Source organism: Elephas maximus, chromosome 20, assembly GCF_024166365.1.
Source record: "Elephas maximus indicus isolate mEleMax1 chromosome 20, mEleMax1 primary haplotype, whole genome shotgun sequence".
Taxonomy (NCBI): Eukaryota; Metazoa; Chordata; class Mammalia; order Proboscidea; family Elephantidae; genus Elephas; species Elephas maximus.
Genome location: NC_064838.1, coordinates 6,865,643 through 6,887,047, shown reverse-complemented (window position 1 = coordinate 6,887,047; position 21,405 = coordinate 6,865,643). Strand labels below are relative to the sequence as shown.

General features: G+C 44.6%; 1 protein-coding gene across 2 annotated transcripts in view; it reads left to right on the top strand.

Moving 5' to 3' along the window:
* The window catches only part of DPP6 (dipeptidyl peptidase like 6), a 1,223,128-nt gene that overhangs the window by 1,072,495 nt on the left and 129,228 nt on the right, over positions 1 to 21,405 (top strand). For both annotated transcript variants that reach the window (XM_049862671.1, XM_049862670.1), the window contains exons 9-10: positions 11,073 to 11,227; positions 13,497 to 13,594. In XM_049862671.1, coding sequence (XP_049718628.1) covers positions 11,073 to 11,227; positions 13,497 to 13,594 — 253 coding nt within the window. The remainder of the gene's footprint in view (positions 1 to 11,072; positions 11,228 to 13,496; positions 13,595 to 21,405) is intronic.

Here is a 21,405-nt window from a genome sequence, read left to right as displayed (position 1 = left end):
AACAAAAGAACATCTCTGAAACACTATTACTTGTTTGGGCATGTGGCAGGTAAATAGCACGTACCAAGGCCATAAGTTCCAGAAGCTTCCTCAAGTGCCCACAATAAATATGAAGAGGAAAGTGTAGGAGAAAACCCAGAGTAAGAGGATCACACTGGAACAGGAACCACACTGGCTTAGGTCTACTCTTCTCCTTGCCATCTTTCTATTCAAAACTTTTTATTTTTAACTAAAGTTGGTAATCCAGAATTTAATGGCTTAAAACAGTGACTATCTGAAAATTGGACAGGACTCAACAGGAGTAGCTCTTCTCTCGGCATCAGCCAGGGTAGCCCAAAGGTTGGAGCCATAGTCATTTGAAGTCTCTCTCACGTCTGGGGGTTGATGCTGGCTGCCAGCCAAGACCTTGGCTATGTCAGCCAAACACCTGAGGTGGTCTCTCCATTTAGCTGGGCTTCCTCACAACATGGTGGGAGGTCAGGGTGAGTATCTCAGGCAAGAAAGAGCCAGGGGAGCCGTAACACCTTTTATGACTTAGCCTCAGGAGTGATGCAGCATCACTTTCTGCTACCTTCCATCCCTCAGGCTACTGCAACGGACTGAGCAGATTTAAGGGCAGGGAATGGACATCACTTCTAGTGGAGGATGTCACAATCTGGAAGAGCACGTGGAACTGGAAATATTGCTAGGGCCAACTTTAGAAAATACGATCTCCCACATTCAGAAGATGTTGATCCCAGGAGAGCAATTTATAAAAAGCCAGTTGCAGTTCAGTCAACTTTGACTCATGGCGGCCCCACGTGTGTCAGAGTAGAACTGTGCTCCATAGGGTTTTCAGTGGCAGATTTTAAGGAAGTAGATCACCCAGCCTTTCTTCTGAAGCACCTCTTGGATGGATTCAAACCTTCAACCTTTCAGTTAGCAGCCTCATGCTTAACCATTTACACCATCCAGGGACCCCAGAGTAATTTACACCAAAGTTTAGATTCATACTAAGGTATAAATGACTTCTCAAAAGAAGGATGTTAATAACCCAAAATAATGTCAAGAAGTATCTATGGGATCAGGTTTGGAAGATGCTTCTGATGTTCTTTGTCTGCCTGAAGCAGCTATGTACTTCGAGACCTTCCCCAAAGTAGTACTAGGTCATTAGATTCACAGCTTTGGTGTAGTGTTGTAGCTCACAGACCTACTTTCTCTAGGGCCTCTACACTCCGCCAACTCGGTAAGGACAAACAAAACAAAAACTTATTTGGTTGAGCCCATTAGACCTGGGGATTTAGGATTCCTGGATAGAGAAGTCCTTCTGTGATCCTACTGCTTTAAGCAATAGTCTAGCCATCTCTGCAGCAATTATAAATTCAGGAACATTTTATTTTCTGGTTTTGAAGGAAACCTATTACTTTAAATTCTGTCTCTAAGAAAATATGAGCTGTTCCCTGAATGTTAAGTTCCAGATTGAAAATCCAGGCAACAGGAAGTTCACATGTAGCTAGCCTACCCCTAAGGGTGAAATGAGGCATCGAATACATGGGAAGTAGCTAAAATGTGAGCATGGCAGGCGATTGATTTAAAAGCAAGAGAAGGAGAATTCTTCATCTTGACTAGCCTTGCATCCACATCCCAAGAGATTCTGGTTCTGATTCACTAGATCTGAATTGAAATTTGGGCATTAAACAAACAAAAAGCATCACGATGATTGTGAGCCTCAGCAAGGTCAGGAGCCACTGACTACCGAAGAGATGGAACACTGAAGAGAGAAGACCTGATGTGGATGGAGGCTGTTGGCTAGAGCAGGAAGCTGTGAGAGCAGTGGGTGGATAGTGTAACTCACCGAAGAGCTTAGGGCCAGAGAGCACCGTCAGGGCCTGGGTCTTTTAGGTAGAGAATTGGTACACAATTGGGGCACAAGAACCAACAAGCTATACCTACCTTGAGGCACAGGCTGGTGAGAAGAGTGTCAGAGCTGGGAGACTGTCATGGGAGCCCTACTGCATACATGGGGATACATTATAGCGAGTGCATTTAAAGTCACTATGTGCACAGCACTTATATCGATCTATCCCATACAGAGTGCTCTCTCCGTATTAGCCTCTGCCAGACCATTATCTGAAAAAGATAGACAGGTGTATCTTGTTTAAGCCACCGATTTGTTGTTCTTTGTTGTGTGTACTTCCCCTGTGACAGTAGCTTAAAGAGGATAGAATTATACAGGGCTTTAAACCAGTTCATTCTGGTTCAACATCCTGCTGAGAACTTGCATTTCCACCCCAGATATACTGAATCAGGATCGACATTTTAACAAGATCCTCAATATTGTTAAAATGTAGATTCTGATTCAGTATATCTGGGTTGGAAATTCAGGTTCTCAACAGGAGATTGAACTGGGCCGGACTGGTTCAAAGCCCTAGAATTATCCCGTCCTCAGACAGCAATGTAAGCATGAGTCATCCAGGACAGCTGGTGGCTCCTCAGCATCTACCTTTGCTAGGTGTTGCCAGCACCTGCATGGCCAGTGGAGTCTGTGCTCCAGGCAGCATGAAAAGGAAAGGAGGGCAGAGATGGGCATACTCTTTCCCCTTAAGGCAGACCCTGGACCTTGTACTCCTCACCTTCACCCAGGGCCTATCAGGTGGGACTTGATCACATGCCACTCCTCGCTTCAAGATAGTGTGGGACATGTGCTCTTTATCCTGGAGGACCCTGTGCTGCACTAGGATTCATGGCTTCCTTTACTAAAAGAAGAAGGAAATATGGCTAATGGGGGACGATTAGCTGGCACTGCCATTTTATCTCCCCATTAGAACCTTCTCTAATGTTCTCCCGAAAGCAAGGGATTTTTCTGTCTTCTTATCCCTACAGTACTGTATGGTTTCCAAAATGGTAGCTCGTACTAGGGTTGTAAATGGTTGCTCATATTTTGTTTACCATACTATAAATTTTTAAACTCTGTCCCTACCATGTGATAGCGCAGGCTCTTGCACATAGTGAGTGCTCAGTCTCTGTTCAGTAAGGATAATTTCTCTGAATCTCCAATTTCTCAATTGTAAAATGGGACTAATAATAGGTTTTATGAGTATCAAAGATGTAGGAAATACTTGAGAGGTGTAGAAATGAAAGATGTGATATCAATTATCAGACACCAATCCAAACTGCAGCTCTTAGGTATAACATTTATTTTGTTGAGTCCTAGGCACTTATTATGTTGATTACTGATTCTCCTGTCTGGAGTGGGGCCCTGGCATCTGTGTCAAGAACACATGTACCTACATACAGGATTATGACATGCTCCCCTGAGAACCACCCTAAGTGACATGGGAGGGGAGGAAGGCTAGAGGTTTCACCTGCCAAATTGTGCGCAGACATAGGGGAGACACAGGTGGGACCTCAGTCACATACACCAATACAGGCATCCAGGGACAGGAGGACTGGAGATACATAAGAAGTCAATGAGAGAATGTCTGTGCAGTTCTTAGCACCAAGCCTGGCACACTGTGGTTCTCAGTTAATGGTAATTACAATGATGACCACAACACAATTCTGTCATTTTGTTATTGCTGAGTAACTATCCTGGTTGTAGGCTGACTATGTAGGAAGAGCCCAGTATTAAAGATGCTGTGTCCAGAGGATAAGTCAGACTCAGACTTGTGATTATAGGTAGTTAAATCTAAGGAAGTACGGTGTATCTAATAATATGAAGATCATCGGGATTAAATGAGTTATTGTGTGTAAAGTACTTGAAATAGTCTCTGGCACTAAGTACTCTATGGGTATTTGTTAAACAATAAAATATGTATCTTTACATCCAACTTATGTTACAGAAACGTGATAGTTCAAACACTGGCAGGAGCTAAAGCTTAGAGGGCAGAACCATCATGACTCTGGGCAGGCATTGCTTCTAGCCCAGGTCTGGGAGCAATACAAACACACGTACACCCCTTCTCCCAGCCCCAAGCAGGGAGAAGCATCAGGGCCCCAGACCATCTGACTAGGGTTCAGGGGAAGGTTCTAGTCACAACAAGTACCTGGCATATTGGATCGAAAAACCACACTGGAAGCCCAGGCATGCCAACTAGATCAGCCCACTGGGGGCAGGAGATGGCAGTGCCAGGGGCATACAGGACTCAGCCCAGTAAACTCAACGCCAGGTGTGTGTGTGTGTGTGTGTGTGTGTAAGGGTAAGGGATTAATTCCAGGCCTGTTAGGGCTAAGGCTGGTCCAGTAGTATAGAATCCATCCTGGTCAGGTCTCGCTTAGAAATTAGGTACCACTGAGTTTAGGACAGAAGTCTGCTGACTCCTCTGAGCCCCTAACTCAGGCTGGAGTCTGTGCCCTTGGGATGTGGATCTCTTTTTACAACCCACATAGTCATAAAGACCTTTAAAGGGAACCTCTTGTTCCTCTGTTCAGAAGGTATACTCCCAAAAAATAATTCAGAAGCATATTTTATATATGCTGATAAGGCCATATGCAGACAGTTTCCAAAATACAATGCTGATTTAATCAAATACAGTTTCTCTATTTGAGAAGTTTTCTACTTGTCATTCTTAACCAGAATATACACCAAAGCTGTCTGTAAAGCCTTACAACAAAGAGGCCTATACCCTATCCCTGCTCCCAATAAATACTCATTCTTCTGTCTGGAGTGGGGTCCCAGCAGCCATATCAAAAACATACATACCTCCACACAGGATTATGATATGCTCCCATGAGAACCACCCTAAGCAACACAGGACAAATATTTATGGAATCACATTGGTGGCCCCCTCGTATTCTGCACCTGCAAAACAATCTAGAAAATGTGAAAACTTCTCATCTTGGTTGGAATGGCCTTTATCACCTTGAGCCGGAGGGGTTTTGTCCTACTGGTTATGTCTTTAACACTGTTTGGTGTAAATAAGTTAAAATTTCAAATATGTTTCTGAATTATGGTGAGATAATGACTTTTACAATACAGTGACAAGAAACAAAAACAGCCTAGATCTTACTGTGAGCTTAAGCTTGGCTGAGTTTTCCCACCTTTTTTGAGAGAGGCAGTCCTTGACTAGTGCATGTCCCAACATATCTTTCTTTTTGGATTCTAAAATCGTCCCCCAACGGGGCGGAGAAGGTGAAGAAAAGATATGGCCTCCAGTTTTCACAAGTTAGTTGTACTTGCTTAAAAAGGCAAGTTACTCATTTTGTTCCAAGGCAAGGGTTCATGCAATTAATTTAGTCAATGAAACTTGGTTTCCAAACGACATCTTGAACATGGCATTTAAGCACACTCCCTCATTAAGCTGAGGATCCTGGAGAAAATGTTTGCAGAATAGGGACATTTGTAATTAATGCTAAAATGTCAAGATTTCATCTGCCTGGTCCTTCTTCCCCGTTAGTTTTCTATACTTAATTATCTCTTTAATGAGCAGCTAACATACAGAAAGATAAATCACTAAGGAACAACGTGTTTGAGGACATTTAGGGAAAATAAACTAAAGCTACCCTAGTTTTATACGGCCTGGGCTTTTGTCATGGCAGAATTTCTTTTTCATCACCCATCATTTTGCTGAGGGGTAGAATTGACAGGAACCAAGGTTTGCCAAAGGAACCCTGGTGGCGCAGTTGTTAAGCACCCAGCTGCGAACAGAAAGGTTTGTAGTTCAAACCCACCAGCAGCTCTGTAGGAAAAAGATGTGGCAGTCTGCTTCTGTAAAGATTACAGCCTTTGAAACCCTATGAGGCAGTTCTACTCTGTCCTACAGGGTTGCTATGAGTCTCAATCAACTCAATGGCAACGCGTCTGGGTTTGGTTAAGGTTTGCCAACACACATCCCAGAGACTTGTCCTCCCTGGAGTGCGTGACCTCTCAGTTCCCTTGCAACTATTACGTTTTATAATTTGGAGTGATTCTTTTTCTGCATCCAAATTCTGCAAACAGTGACTTGAGCTTGATGGAAATACTCCGGCATTAGCTGGCTAAATTAACAGAAGTACATTATTCTCAGGCCAGCTTCAGGCCTAGCCTCAGCTGTCACCCCGTATTTCCATATTGTCTCTCTCTCATATCCCTCCGTGTGTGACATGTGTGACCCACCCAGCCCTCAGTGGGTCAGACTGAAGCAGTAGGTCTTAGTCTCCTAGTGCTGCCATAACAAAATAGCACAAAATGGGTGGCCTTAGAGGATAGGAGTTTATTGTCTCACAGTTCTGGAGGCCAGAAGTATAAATTCAGGGCATCAGCAGGGCCATGCTCTCTCTATTCATTCTAGAGGAAGATCTGTCCTTATCTCTTTAAGCTCTGGCAAGCCTCAGGAGTTTCTTGAAGTTCCTTGGCTTGTAGATGGATCTCACATGGCTCTTTGTGTGTTTCTCTTTATGTATCTATTCTCCCCTTTTATAGAGCACCACCCAGAAGGGATTAGGACCCACCCTCCTCTAATGTGTCCTCGTTAATGTAACTGATAATATCAGCAAAGAAAAACCCTATATCCCCAAACAAGGTCATATTCACAGGTACAGGGGTTAGGACTTCACTGTGTCTTTTTGGTGGGGGCGGAGGGGGGGGGACACAATTCAATCCTAAACACGTAGTATTTCCTTTAGAGCAAGTGAGTCTAAAAATGAGACATGTGAGGGCAGGACACATGCCTGGGGGCCTCTCACCAAGCATACTGACTGGAGCAGGGCAGGGCTGAAGCAGCCCCAAGAATGGAGGTGGTGTGACTCTGCACAAGGGCACCGATTTGTCACCTCTCTGGTTTCAGGAGATTTCCTTGAGTTCAAAGAGAAGAAATAGATGCATTGTCTCTGCAGAATTTTTTCTTTTCTTTCTTTTTGGTCAAATGTGTGTTCATTTACAAAGCCTTTGTTACAGCCAACCATTTTTCTCCTTTGGATCTTTCTGAGTTGGCTCTGGGTTATAGTCCTGTGAAATGGCTGCAGACCTCATCTCTCCTGATGTTGGTTTGCTTTGTTCTCCCCACTCCGTTCCTTGAATTCGGCTCACTCACAGTGCTCTCAGCCCGCTCTCCTTCCCTTCCTTCCCAGCCTGCAGGGCAGTGATTTAGCAGAATCACCTGCAAATTGCATTGCAAATAGTGCCAGTTTTTTCCAGCAGACCATCTGCCAAAGTCTCTATTACTCACCACTCCATGCGCACACACCAGACCAATCAGGCGATACTGTGTAAAGTCATTTTCAAATCACCTCATTCCAAAACTTGCACCTGAAAGTCACTTTCCTGGCTGCAGAAGACACTGGAAAATTACAAACCCTTGAAATTCTGGCCTTCACTCCTTTTTTTCTCCTTGCTTACCTCAGCAGACCTTGTGAGTTTTTGTCGGCTCTGGAAAGTGTCTGCGTAGTTTCAGAGGATCCCACATTGCAGGACGTTAGGGGGCAGGAGATGTGAGAGAGCAGCTCCTCATTCCTCTTTTACAGCTGGGAATGCCTGGGGATCACACAGGAGAAGGGCTCATTCAGAACTTCTGAAAGAGATAGCAGCTGAACTGGGGCAAGAACCAGGACTCCAGGGCTCAGCCATTCATTTTTCACTGAGTTTTTTTTTTAGCTACTAGGTGCCGAACTGGGATGCCTCTGGGTGATGTAAAGTCAGATACACCTCTGGCTTTGTGGTAGTGAGGCTGTGTTGTCCAGTGATGGAATCAGAGCCACAAACCATTCATTGCATTCTAGTACAAAGGTTGGCAGTTCAAACCCACCCAGAGGCACCTCAAAGACACGCCTGATGATCTGCTTCCAAAATGTCACAGCCTTGACAACCCTACAGAGCAGTTCTGCTCTACACAAACATAGTCACCATGAGTCAGAGTCCATTCAATGGCAACAAGCAAGTCTAGGCAGACTACTGGCAATGCTTGAGGAAAGTTTGTTGAAGGACAGGTAAGAATTCTTTAAAAGGAGAACAACACTTAAATTTTCTAGCTCCTGCCAGTGCTACTACAAGACATCTTGGTTTCCTCCCAGTAATAAAAGGAAGTCAGTAATGCTAGCTATCCTGGGGCGGGGGGGGGGGCGGCAGTCAGGCCCCCAGACTTGGGTCTGGCACACACACCTACCACCATGAGGAACCATGGGCAGTGTGTGCAGGTTTCATCGCTGTCACCCAACTCCAGTCCTCCAATCTTGGCTGTGAAATGCATCTATAGCTGGCGGTACCAGTACCACCACGGACATGACCCTTGGAGCCCTCCTTTGTGACAAATCTTTAATCTCCCAGCCACCTAACCTAATGTACACCTGGGAACACGCTGGGCTGGCTGGCAGCACTGCACCCAGCCCTCCACCCTGGCAGTACTGCCCTTGCCATCCTGAGGAGCTCCAGCTCCCATTGTATCTTGTCCTGATTCTCTCCCTTCCTGTGGCCTTTTCCTCCTGTTGGCAGTTGTCCCTTGGCTATATTCCAATACATGCTGTTCTCCTGGAGTCCCTGGGTACTGTAAATGGTTAACACGCTTGGCTGCTAATCAAAAGGTTGGAGGTTCGAGTCTATCCAGAGGTACCTCAGAAGAAAGTTCTGTTGGCCTACTTCTGAAAAATCAGCTATTGAAAACCCTCTGGGACCCCAGCAATCCACTCCTAAGTATGTATTCAAAAGATGTAAAAGCAGAGACTCAAACATACTTGTAAACCGAAGTTCATTGCAGCACTGTTCACATTAGCCATCAGTGGATGAATGGGCAAACAAAATGTGGTGCATCCGTACAGTGGGGTACTACTCAGCCAGGAGGAAAAGGGAAATCTTGGTACAGGCTATAGTATGGATGAAGCTCGAAGACATTATGCTGAGTGAAATTAGCCAATCACAAAAGGACAAATATTTATGACCTCACTTATACAAAAAAGACAAGCAAATGTATAGAGAACAGAGTTTATTAATGGTTACCAGGGTGGGAGGGAGGGGTAAGGGGGGTTAACAGTGATGGAAAAACTCCATTGATTAAGGGTAGGTTTGCACAGCCAATGAGTGTAATTGCTGTCAATAGACTGTACACCTGTAAAAAAGTTGAACTGGAAAAAGCTGTATGGTATATTTACAACAACAAAAAAAGAGTAGCTGCTAAGGCTGTTTATGTACAACCAAACACCTCACGGGATTTGGTTCCTTGATTTGGAGGTAGAGGGTCCAGTTACTTGGCCTAATAACATGTTCAGTGCTTCTGTTCTACCTTCTAGTTCATTGTATAGTGCCTGGGGTCTTAAAAGCTTGCAAGCAGACATCTAAGGCACAACAATTGTTCTCTATTCACTTGGAGCAACAGAGGAAGAAGGAGAGTCAAGAATAGGAGGAGGATATAGAATGTTTCACTGATTGCCTCCATGAACAACTGCCTCCTTTGCCATGAGACTAGAAGAACTAGAGGGTGTCCAGTAGCCATTACTGAACATTTTGATCAAAGATTCTATAGAAGAATCCTGATCAAAAAAAAAAAGGGGGAAAATATATAACAGAATTTCAGATCCTCATGGACTCTAGACTTTCTGGAGCCATGGAGGCTGACTGAAACTCTAAAACTATTGCCCTGAGATAATCTTTAAACCTTAAACCAAAAATATCCCCTGAAGTCACCTTAAAACCAAATAGTTTAACCTAACTAGTAAAAAAGGTCCGCTTTGAGCATTAGACTTTTAAGAACTGTCTGTATGGGATCCAATTGACACCAGCAACTCAAAAGGTTAGATAAGAGCCTTAGGGGTCAGTGAGTTTATGTTAATGAGGGAGGGACAACTCACAAAAGGAGGGTAAGAATGGCTGCACAACTTGAAGAATGTAATCAGTCACTAAATTGTACATGTAGAAACTGTTGAATTGGTGTATGTTTTGCTGTGTATATTCTCAACAATAGCAACAAAATAAATAAAATTTTGAAAAAAAATGAACTGAGGAAAAAAAACCTATGGAGCACAGTTCTACTTTGCACACATGGGGTCGCTATGAGTCTGAAATCAACTTGACAGCAACTGGTTACTGGTTTCTTGTTCTCCTGTTGTATTGTCTGCACTCATTTTTTATTTCTCAACATGGTTTTAGGTTTCTTAGGTGCTTTTCTATCACTATAGACACATGGAACAGGTTATGGTATACACATAATAATTACTAGCTGAATAGAACTGGTATTATGTAATGATAATGATCATTATTTTAAAAACAAGTCTAGTGGGAATTAGCTTACGCTACATACAGGCCATGTACAAGAAAGAATTCCTTGACCTCGGAGTTATTTAGCACTAAATGGATCTTCTAATTCCTAACACTCTGACTACTTGTTACAATTGGGAAGTGCCTTCTCTTGACATGTTAAAAAACAGAGCATTATTGTTCTTTCTGGAATAGATATAATATCCTACAAAACTCATTTGTAGTTCCAATTCTAGTTAGTCAAGGCACTTGTGGGATAGGAATGCAGAGTGATTCGTTTTTCTGGTTGAGGACTAAGAAAATCCTGTTTTTACCTCAGTCCTTTTCTAGGTGGGTCTTTGTAGTTTTTCTCCCGCACTGATATTGCACCCATCCGGTGAGGCTCGTGATGGGTCTTTGCACACACTGTCCTTGCACAGAGCTGTGGATGAGGATGCTCAGTGTGTGTCCTTGAGTCCCTGCACACCTACGTGCTGGGATGAAACCTTTGACACAAGCTTCTTTTTCTCACTTCATTCTGGTTTTATGTGCCCTGTCAGCGTAAGTTGATCCCTAGCTCCATTTTTCAAATCATGTGAAAGTCATAATCCATAACAATGAAATAACAGTTCAGTTCAGAAAGTACTTGGTGGGCTCATACTACTAAAATTTGTGTAAAAAATTGTTTCCAGCTAGTTACTACTTGTTCAGTTGGGTTTTGAATCATTGAGTTTTACTGTCCTGGAATTTGTTCACCATCCTCAGACCTCTCTTGAGCCCCCATGAGGTGAAGGCATGATACAGGACACAGTGGGAACTACTGGAAGGTTGAAGGAGATAAGTATCCCCACGGAGATACATTTGTTTCCTGGCCAGCTCACACTCATGCCTGTACAGTACCAGTTTCCACTCCATTTGTTGCCTGTTCACATTTCTCTACTTTGTTTGCCCTTAGAGGAGATCCTAAAGACGCATATCGCACACTGGTGGTCTCCCGATGGCACAAGGCTCGCCTACGCCACCATCAACGACTCCCGTGTCCCCCTCATGGAGCTGGCGACCTACACTGGCTCCGTCTACCCCACAGTGAAGCCCTACCACTATCCCAAGGTACGAGTATGAAATTGCCCTTTCTTTTTCCAGAACAACTTCTTTGCATTATTCATCAGGCTCCCCTTGTTCCCGCTGACTCAGACCTGATAATCAGCTGTGTTTATGAGCAACACAGAAAACAGAGAAAAGATTAATTATATCTCATTACATTGCATTAAATTCCCATCTTTGTTAAGTTGAATTTGTTGGTGGGTTTATGTTTAAAAATAAATAAATAATTGAACTACTGTTAATCTATTTGTCTAAGCATAATTGGAACCAAAATAAACACATTGTCTGAACTTGTGATTCCATGGTGACAAAAACTCACCCTGCCCCAGTCCAGTTTTAGAATTTGGGTTCTGTGAGGTCAGATGGACCCCTCTCCACCCCTAGTCTCCTGGGTCTGGGCTTGGCTGTTTTGTCCTTGGTCATGCTCTGCCCCATTTGTTCTCTAATTTTTTCCCCAGACCAAGATGTTGGCACAAAGAGCCAGTAGAACAGCAAGGGTGCAGGGCGGCCTGGGAGGAGGGGAGGGAAGAAAGGTGGAGGGCAGTAGGGGGAGGAGGAGAAACATCCAAACTTTTCTCTGTTACCAAATTACAGAATCTCAGGGTAAGGGGAGGGCCTGATGGTAAACCCTCTGCAGCCCACTCGGCAGACAAGAGAGGTTGATGTCCCCTGAGCGTAGATGCGGCTCCTAGGGACACACATGGACAACAGTCCTGGCTACCCCTCACTTCTCTAGACTATCCATGGTCACTGGGGCCCCACCTTGTAATGGGGCTGAGCTCCCTTTCTTGCTGCATCTGAAGAAGTCCTCCAGCCTCTGTCAGTGAGCATCATGGCCCGTCAGAGATCTCTGAAACCTAATATCATATGCCCCGTACACCATAAATCCTCCTTAAGCATGCGTATAGTGTGTGTGAGAGGACCAATAGTATATAAGTGAGGCCACAGAGGCCACCAGAGGCACAAGCCAGAAACAGGAAGCACACCCTAATACAGACTCCTTGCCCACACCCAAGGGGGTCCAGGATGGAGGAGCATCATTTCCCTGAGGCCACAGCCTTGTCTCTGCCGGTTTTATATTCTGAGAGCATCTAGACATCAGCACACAACATACATTTGCCTTTTGACAGAGTTCTTTCATTCCTCCTCCCACTAACCTTAATTGGACTTACTGTGTATTATGTGGAGAGTCCAGGGTTTTAGTTGGAAGTAGAGAACAGTGTATTGGAATGATGCAGAATTATTCTGTCCTCTTCCAAACACACACACACGCATGCACACGCACACACCACTAGTGCCTGCCTCATCTTCCTCTGACCCCCTAGAGATGGAATGATTTTAAAGGTGGTCCCTTTTATGGAAGCCCCCCGACATAGGAGTGATGAATGTGACATCCAGAAAAGTGGGTCCCCCTTGATGGTACAATGAACTCAGGGACAGATGCTCAAAAGTGCAAACTCACAACACTTCAGATTGCTCAACATTTGCCAGTTCATGTTTCAACAGAAAGTCAACATATTCTGGCCAACAGAATTCTGACCCTCTTTGCCCAGACCTACCCACTCCCAAATGAGAGTCACGAGCTGGTGAACCCAACTGCCCTCTGCCCTGCTGTGGAGCTGACCTCCTTTTAAAACCTGAGCAACTCCTTCTGCAGTTAGACCCCCTATTCTCCTGCCATTCCTTGTGTTCATGGGAGGTGAGGGTGTCAGGCTAGACCTAGCAGTCCTCTTCTCCAGGAAATCCTGCACCTTTCCATACCTGCTTCCAGGTTGGTATTTGTTCCCTGGAGAGAGGGACCCTGGGGTAGAAGCAGAGACGACCAGGAAAGAAGCCCCTTTAATTTAATTTTCCCTACCACTGAGCCCTGACCTCCATTTTTAATATTCTTCACAAATGGTTCACCCTCTAGCTCTCTTCTTCCTGGCACTGTGTCCAGTTTTTCCTTTCTAGTCCTGGTCTAGTTTTCTTTTCCCCCTCCCATGGTGATCAAGCAAGTGGAGTAGTACTTGTTAACCTGGGGGTATGGGGGAGTTGAATGGGATGGGAAGTAAGTGGGAAGCCTGAGGAAGAAAAGAGATTGACCCAGTTATCTCTTTGTCCATTTTGAAACTCTAAGCAGTAATTATATTTTCTCAGCATACATTTTGCCTCTTGATATTGAGCCTCAGGGCAGCTGGAGTTCTGCTTGTGAATTTGCCGGGGAAAGACTTTGCAGAGCTCAAGCACCGATAAGGTTTGCTTATTCATGTTTCCGTTCCCCTTAACTCCCCAGGCTGGATGTGAAAACCCCAGTATTTCGTTACATGTAATTGGTTTAAATGGACCTACCCATGACCTGGAAATGATGCCACCGGACGATCCAAGAATGAGGTTTGCTTCCTTTCCTATATTATGTTAGTATATATATGCATAATTTATGTTCATTGACGTGGTCTTTTCAGTCTTATATTTATTTAATTACTAAACATCCAAAAAAGGTATATTTTTAAAAGTTTTCTTTACTTCTTTATGATCCAGTTTTCTATGAAAATATCACTGAGTAAGTACTGCTGTTTTTTACTTACATCAGGGATAGATGATCTTCCCCAGAAGACTGGGCTCCTCTGGGAAGGGACCATATCTCATCCAACTGTGTGTCCCTAGTAGGAGACATACTGCCTTACACACAGTAGATGTTGGAGAACATTCTTTCCAAGGCAGTCCGTGTAAGGAGACTCTCCATAAATGGTGCCCCATTTTCAGAGCTACAGTAACTTGTCAGCTACGGGAACTTAGTGGTGAATCCTGTTCTAATAAGGCCAAGTGTCCTAGTGGTAAGGTAACCGTGTATGTAGTTGGTGGAATATATTGACAAAGGTAATGGTCCTCTTATTATTAATGTTTTTTGGGGTTGACATTTGTTTTTTAATAAAAAAAAAAAAAACTGTGTAGGATCTCTGTAAGTGAAGTGGTCTGAATACTTCCACAGCTCAGTTATGTCATCACTAAACCGGCCTTTGTTGAGAATGTTGATGGGACACGCAACCAAGAGACAGAAATTGTAATGGCACCAGGATCCACTCAATTATAGATTCCTGTAATTCCATAAATGGAATTATTCAAGCCAAGAGTGATTTATTCTGAGGCTCAGCAAATACCCAATCCAAAAGTTGCCATACCTCTAGCCCGGGTCTTTACATTCTGTTACAGAACTCTGGCCGAGTCCAGGGGGTCTGGCAGAGTCCAGGAGGGCTGGAGCTGTGACCCAACCACTCTTGCCCCTTCATAAGCCTGCTCAGGGCTCAGTCTTGGCTACTTGGTAGCTTGTTGTCATCTCTAGATGGTGAGGTCTTTTCCTCTTTTCCTGCAATGGCAAGGCCCAAATGCCCACATCTAGACCATCTGCTCAGAAGCATTTTTTTTTTTTTTTTTTGGCAACCTGTGGCCTCGGCAGAATTCTACTGAGGTATTTTCAAACCTTTCCTTCAATGAAACTTAAAACACTGTAAGGTCCTCAGGCCGACAGCCAAAGCACAGAATCACAGTTACAAAGGATTTGCTGCTACCTCTCTCTTGTTGCCCATGACTGGTCTCCTCCCTCTTGTCCAGAGGGCCAAATTCTCTCCAGAGGGTTAATGAACCCGGTCCTCAGAGCTGTCCCAGGATGTGACTCTTGACAGTTCACCCTTGGGGAGCCAGCCCTCAGTGGGCATTGGCCAGGGGAGTTGAATTGATTTGGCTGATAATATTTTGCTGGGAGAGAAAAAAATTTAAGATTATTGCTTTGACATATCTCCTGAAGATAATATACCTCATTGTTTTCCTTTCAAGCCCCCATCCCTGCCAAGCCTCTGGGGGCCTGCTCCAGTAGAACTCACTGAGTTAATATGGAAAGTCACCTGGAAAATTTAAGCCATCTGTTAGAGTTAATTGAAAATCTCGTTTAGTCAATTTGGTGAGGCTGTTTCCTCAGGCTTGATTAGCTCCAAGGGCAATGAAAAATTAGCCTCAGTCAGGACTTGCAGTGTGGATGCTGGGCTTCAGGGTTTTAGCTTGCTCTAATTTCCAAAGCATAACTTGTGTAAATGCTTTCTCTATGCAATAGAAATCTGCAGTATGTATATGCCACACCTTTCAAACTCCTCCTCTGTCACGCAAATTATATAATAAACCTGAGGAGGTATTTACTGAGCACTTAGTATTTGCCAGCCACTAGACTAGGCTCTGAAAATTGAGTGGTAAACAAAGCAGGACCCCACCCACATGAAGCTTATGATTTAGAGGCAAAGTAGACCTTAAACAGATTATTACAAGCCCGTAACTAATTGGAGTGTGGTAAGTGCATGAAGAAGGGTGGAGCAGACAGGAGTCGGTGAGCATGGCTGAAAGGTCAGTATAATATGGTCTAGAACAGGCTTTCTCAGCCTCAGCACTGTTGACATTTTGGATGGGGTAATTCTTTGCTGGGGGGGTTGGGGCTTTCCTGTGCATTCTAGGATTCCTAACAGCATCCCTGGCCTCTAGCTACTATATACCCCCCAACCAGATATGACAACCAAAAGTGCCTCCGGCCATTGCCAAATGTACCCAGCTTGAGGACCACTGGTTTAGAGTGAAGGCTTTCTAGTAAACTGCTGGGGTTCAAATCCTAGTTCTGTGGCCTTGGACAAGTTACTCAATCTCTCCTGCCTCAGTTTCCTCATCTGTAAAATGGAGATAAATGTTAATAATGAAAGAGCTTACTTTTGCAGGTGGTTATCGAGATTAAACAAGTGTCTTAGTTATCTAGTGCTGCTCTAACAGAAATACCATAAGTGGATGGCTTTAACAAACAGAAATTTATTCTCTTACAGTTTAGACAGCTGCAAGTCCTAATTCAGGGTGCTGGCTCCAGGGGAAGTCTTTTCTCTGTCAGATCTGGAGGAGGGTCCTTGTCATCAATCTTCCCCTAGTCTAAGAGCTTCTCAGCACAGGGACCCCTAGTCCAAAAGACGTGCTCTGCTCCTGGTGGCTCTTACTTGGTGGTATGAGGTCCCTCTCTTTCTCTCTGCTTGCTTCTCTTTTTTATATCTCAAAAGAGGCTGACTGAAGATACAACCTAATCCTATAGATTGAGTCCTGCTTGATTAACATAACTACCTCTAATCCTGCCTCATTAACATCATTAAAAAAAAAAACTGTTGACTCTGAGTGGATTTTGACTCATAAGGAACCCTATAGGACAGAGTAGAACAGCCCCATAGGGTTTCCAAGGAGTGGCTGGTGGATTCGAACTGCTGACCTTTGGTTAGCAGCGATAGCTCTTAACCACTGAGCCACTAGGGCTCAATTAATAGAGGTTAGGATTTACAATATGTAGGATAATAACATCAGATCACAAAATGGTGGACAACCACACAATACTGGGAATTATGGCCTATCCAACTTGATACACATTTTACGGGGCCACAATTCAATCTGTAACAAGATAATGTGCAGAGAACAGAACTGGCTCATGGTGGTCCTCCTGCCTCCTGTTTGTAAATGCCTCCGTATGGTGACAACTCCCAGATTTCTCTCAGCCCAGACCTGACCTCTGAACTTCACACCCACATATGTCACTGCCTACCAACATTTCCACTTGGGGGTTATTAAAACATAATTTTTAAAAAAGGTAAAAGTCAATTTTCAGGTAAAAAAAAATAAGCATGTGTCAAGTATTTTATTTACCTCATTAATTAAAGGGAAACAGTGAGGTGTTAAAACCAGCCCCCAAATCATTTGAGAGGTTGGTTGTATATAGACAGTTTAACAAGGAAATTAAGGATAAGTTTTCCAGGTTACAGGTCCAACAGGGCCATAAACTGTAACCTTGGGGTTATCTGCTCCACCAGACAAAAATCTGTAAGACAGGTCTACCTCTACAGAGTTGAAAATTGCCCAGTTAATAAAGAATCGAACCTAGCACTGCACTGGAAGAACACCCAGTAATCTTATTTGCCTACTTAAAGTTTCAGATAAGTTTTCTTACAATGTCTAAAAGGCATCTTAAACTCAATACCATAAAAGTCCCTGATCTCCCTCCAAAACCATCCTCCTTTCCACTGCTCAGGCCATCTGTAACCTCCGTCTTTCCCTTCTGTGGGACCTTCCTTCAGTGATACCCAGAATCTGATTGCACCTCACCTTCTCTATCACTGTCTCCTCAGTCAGGCCCACCATCCCTCTCACCGAGACTACAGCAGTCAGGTTTCCCATAAGTGGTCTCCTGCTTCCCCTCTTGTCAATCTATTCCCACATATCTACCCAAGTACTCCTCTTAAAATATGTCAGGTCACGGGACTCCTCTGCTCAGAGCCTCCTTGTGGTTTCTTAAGGCTCTTACAGTGGCCTAACCAAACCAAAAACCAAACCCAGTGCCGTCGAGTCAATTCCAACTCATAGCGACCCTATAGGACAGAGTAGAACTGAGACATAGTTTTGAAGGAACGCATGGTGGATTTGAACTGCAGACGCTTTGTTTAGCAGCCATAGCACTTAACTACTACACGAACAGAGTTTCCTGCAGTGGCCTAGAAAGCCCTAAATGATCTGCCACTACTACCTCGCACCTCCTTCCCCACCACTCCCTGCCCCCTCTTGTGATCTTTGCCGGGCTCACCCCTTCTCAGGACCTTTGTGCAGATTGTCCTCTGCCAGAAAAGCTCTCTCCAACACACTCTCAGGGTAACTCCCTCACCTCCTTTCAGTCATGAGCAAATATATTGTTTCCTTGAGGACTTCCTAATATTTAATATTTAAAAACTGCAGCCCACTCCACTCCATCCAGCAAAACAATGAAGTTGGACTCATACCTCATGCCATATATAAAAATTAACTCAGAATGGATCAAGGATCTACGTATAGGAACTAAAAACCATAAAACTCTTACAAGAGAACATGGTAATGCTTCGGGATCTAGTTTTTGACAATGGGTTCTTAGATGTGACACCAAAAGCACAAGCAAGGAAAGGCCAAAATCAATAAAATGGACTTCATCAAAATTAGGGGCCTTTGCGGATCAAAGGACTTTATCAAGAAATTTAAGAGGCAATCTACAGAATGGGAGTAAATATTTAGGAACCATATATCAAAAAGCTTGCAAGGGATATGACAAATAGACAAAGGAACATCAGAAGAATTTAAGTGCCATGAATAGGTATAAAATCTTGGGTTTGGAGGCATAGGTAAGATTTGGCCACCTTGGGCCATGGGACAAAAGACGTTCCAGGAGCAGGCTGTTTTCAATAGAAGTAGGAAAGTACAAGTTCTGGGTTCCCAGATCAGGTGTGGTGGGATGCAGAGGTAGCCTCAAGCACAGTGTTGTAAATCCATGATCCCCTGGGGCCTTTTATATTCTCTTTCCTCCTAAAATGATCTTCTAGTATGACTGCTTGTTTTTGCTCCTCTTTTTCCCTCTGCCTGCCTCTCTCTTTGGGAGTCAGGAGCCTGGGCTAGGAGAGCTCCTTGCTCTCAGATGCCTCAGGCACTTACAGGCTACGGCTGCATCTTGGGGACTGATTCCAGTGAGGAAGCCAGCCCTGCCCTCAGTACTTTCACACACCCCCAGTGAAGCTTTACAGCAGCTCTGTAGATACCATTAGTCTCCCCATTATGGAGATGAAGAAATTGAGGAATACAGAGTTCAGTAATATGGATAAATTCCGTAATAAGTGGTAGAGCTGGGACAGAAATCAGGCAGTCTGGTTGCAGGGTCCACTTCTAACCCCTAAACTGTACAACCTCCGTGGAAAGATGCAGGGACTTTGGCAGTTTATAGATTACTTTCCACAGGCCCGTTCAGAACACTTAAGAGCAAGAAATAAAACATTTAATATATTCATTATCTAACCTTTTAACCTACCCATTTCCAACTTACTTGTTAACCAGCCTGACTTCCCCTCAGAGAGTTCTCAGATATAATGAAAATCAAGTCAGCACTTCGTCTTACCCAGCATTTGGCAAACACTTTCTGATCATTGTGTTAGGTACCTGTACAGTTAAGACGCAGTAGCCTCTGCCATCAAGGAGTTCAGGAAGCCCATAACCAAGCATCGTAGGAGCTGTGCCTTGTCAAAGACAGCTGTACTGGGCAATGTCCAAAAGGCAAGGATGACTTCAGTCACGGCTATTGCAATAATAAGGAGACCGAGTTCCCATTTCCAGACAATGCACCTCCTGCGCAACCATCACCTATTTGTCACGGAGGCTTTCGTGTTGCTACGATGCTGCACAGGTTTCAGCAGAGCTTCCAGACTAAGATGGACTAGGAAGAAAGGCCTGGTGATCTACTGCTGAAAATCAACCGGCAGAACCCTACGGATCACAATGGTCCCATCCACACCCCATCATGGGGATGGCCCAGGACCAGGCAGCATTCGGTTCAGCTATACATAAGGTTGCCAGGAGTCAGGGGCCACTCAGTAGCTGCTAACAATAGCAGAATTGCAATAGGGAGAAAGACCCAGAGCTAAGTCCAAACTCAGCTCCATTGAAACAGAGTAAGGGGACTTTTAGTGGCTGGGGTGAGCTGGTGGAAAGGACTGGAGGATACTGGAGGAGTGAAACAGTGGGGCGTGTCAAGCACATGATTTAGTCCTGAGTTTGCTGGGGGTTTTTGCTTGCTGTTAGGGCCAGCTGGATTCTGTAAGGGCCGGGTGAGAGGGCGGTCGGGGCCTGGAGTCCAGAAGAAGCCTGTCCAAAGCTTAGTGCCACTGAGGGGACTGATAAGGCTATCTTGATTAGCCTTGCACATGTGGAAGCCCCAGTGGGAGGCAAGATGTGAGTGTCCATTGCAGGGGTGACGGGCAGTGCTAGGAACAGCTTTATAGAGAAGGCCCTGACATCACATTATTCCTGGTACAAAATGTGGGGCCATCTCGGGAGAATTCTACCTGCAGGGTAACAATGAATAGTGAGCCCTGGTGTAGCGGAGCTCAGCCTTACGTGGGCTAGGGAGTGTCAGAGACCCCTGTTCACCGAGCAGAGATACACCGACCTGTCCCAGAGCGTGAGCACTCTGTCTGTCCTGTGGTGGAAACAGTAAATGGAAATCATCACGCACAATATGTCTGTAGTTTCACAATTTCCCATGGAAACCCAGCTGCACTGATAAAACAAAGGCAGTTGGCTGTTTGCTTGTTTCCTCGGGCCTTTCCAGAGCTAGAGTCGAGTGTTGATTTAAGATATAGCAGATACCCAGCAGTATCATTTTGAAGACATGTTGTACTGTGCTGATAGGTGTTTTTACTCTCCTCCAAATACACGGTTCCCATGTAATACAGCTGCTAGGCCTGTCCTCTTCTCCTGATTGCCTGGCAACAACAGCCGGAGAAGGAACCTAACACTCATTTCTCTGCTGTCGGCCGGGCTGCCCTGCACCTGAGGCCCAGGTCACCCCCGCTCTGCCCTCCCCACCGCTCAATGCCACGGCCTGGAAAGGCCCCAAGCCTCTGGCTTTTCTTCTGTTCTATTTTATTTCACTTTATTTTGTACCGTGAAGTACCATGAATTTAGATACTCCTCAGGTCACAGCACGTACCATCAGCAGTCCGTGCAATATCTCTCTCCTTTCATTTATTTATTTGTTCTTTTTTAACCTCACCCCCTACTCGTATACCCCCTCCCCCCCATCATAGGCACTAATTTAAAATGTATTTGAGTGCCCTGTTTCCTCTGTATTTATGTAAGACATGTATTATTGTGTGTGTACATGCTTACTGTACATAGTGACATAGATATATGTATATGTATCTCATGTGTACACAAACTATACACACGTTCTCCTTTTTCTCACTTAGCACCATGCAAAGAACTTGCTGTATTGATATGTACATCCACTTTGCACTTCCACCATACTCATGACTCTCTTGATTTCTGCAAATTCCTGGCAGCTGCCATTCCCACAGCCTCCTCTTCCTCTTGGTCTCTACCTCCACAAGTACTCCCACGGTACAGCCCGTTTGGCCCGGATATGAAACTCAGCCTCCTTTCCAATATATACAAAATATGGACTCACTCGGAGATGGGTAGGTTAACCAGGCTTCACTAAGGATTAGAGAGAAGGCCAAGGCCACCACAGCAATGGCAACAGTCATGGGACAACAGGATCCAATCCCTAATGACTTTAGCCCCACCACTGCATGGAGCTGCTCTGGCCTCCTTCCCCTGGTTCCTGCTTCTCG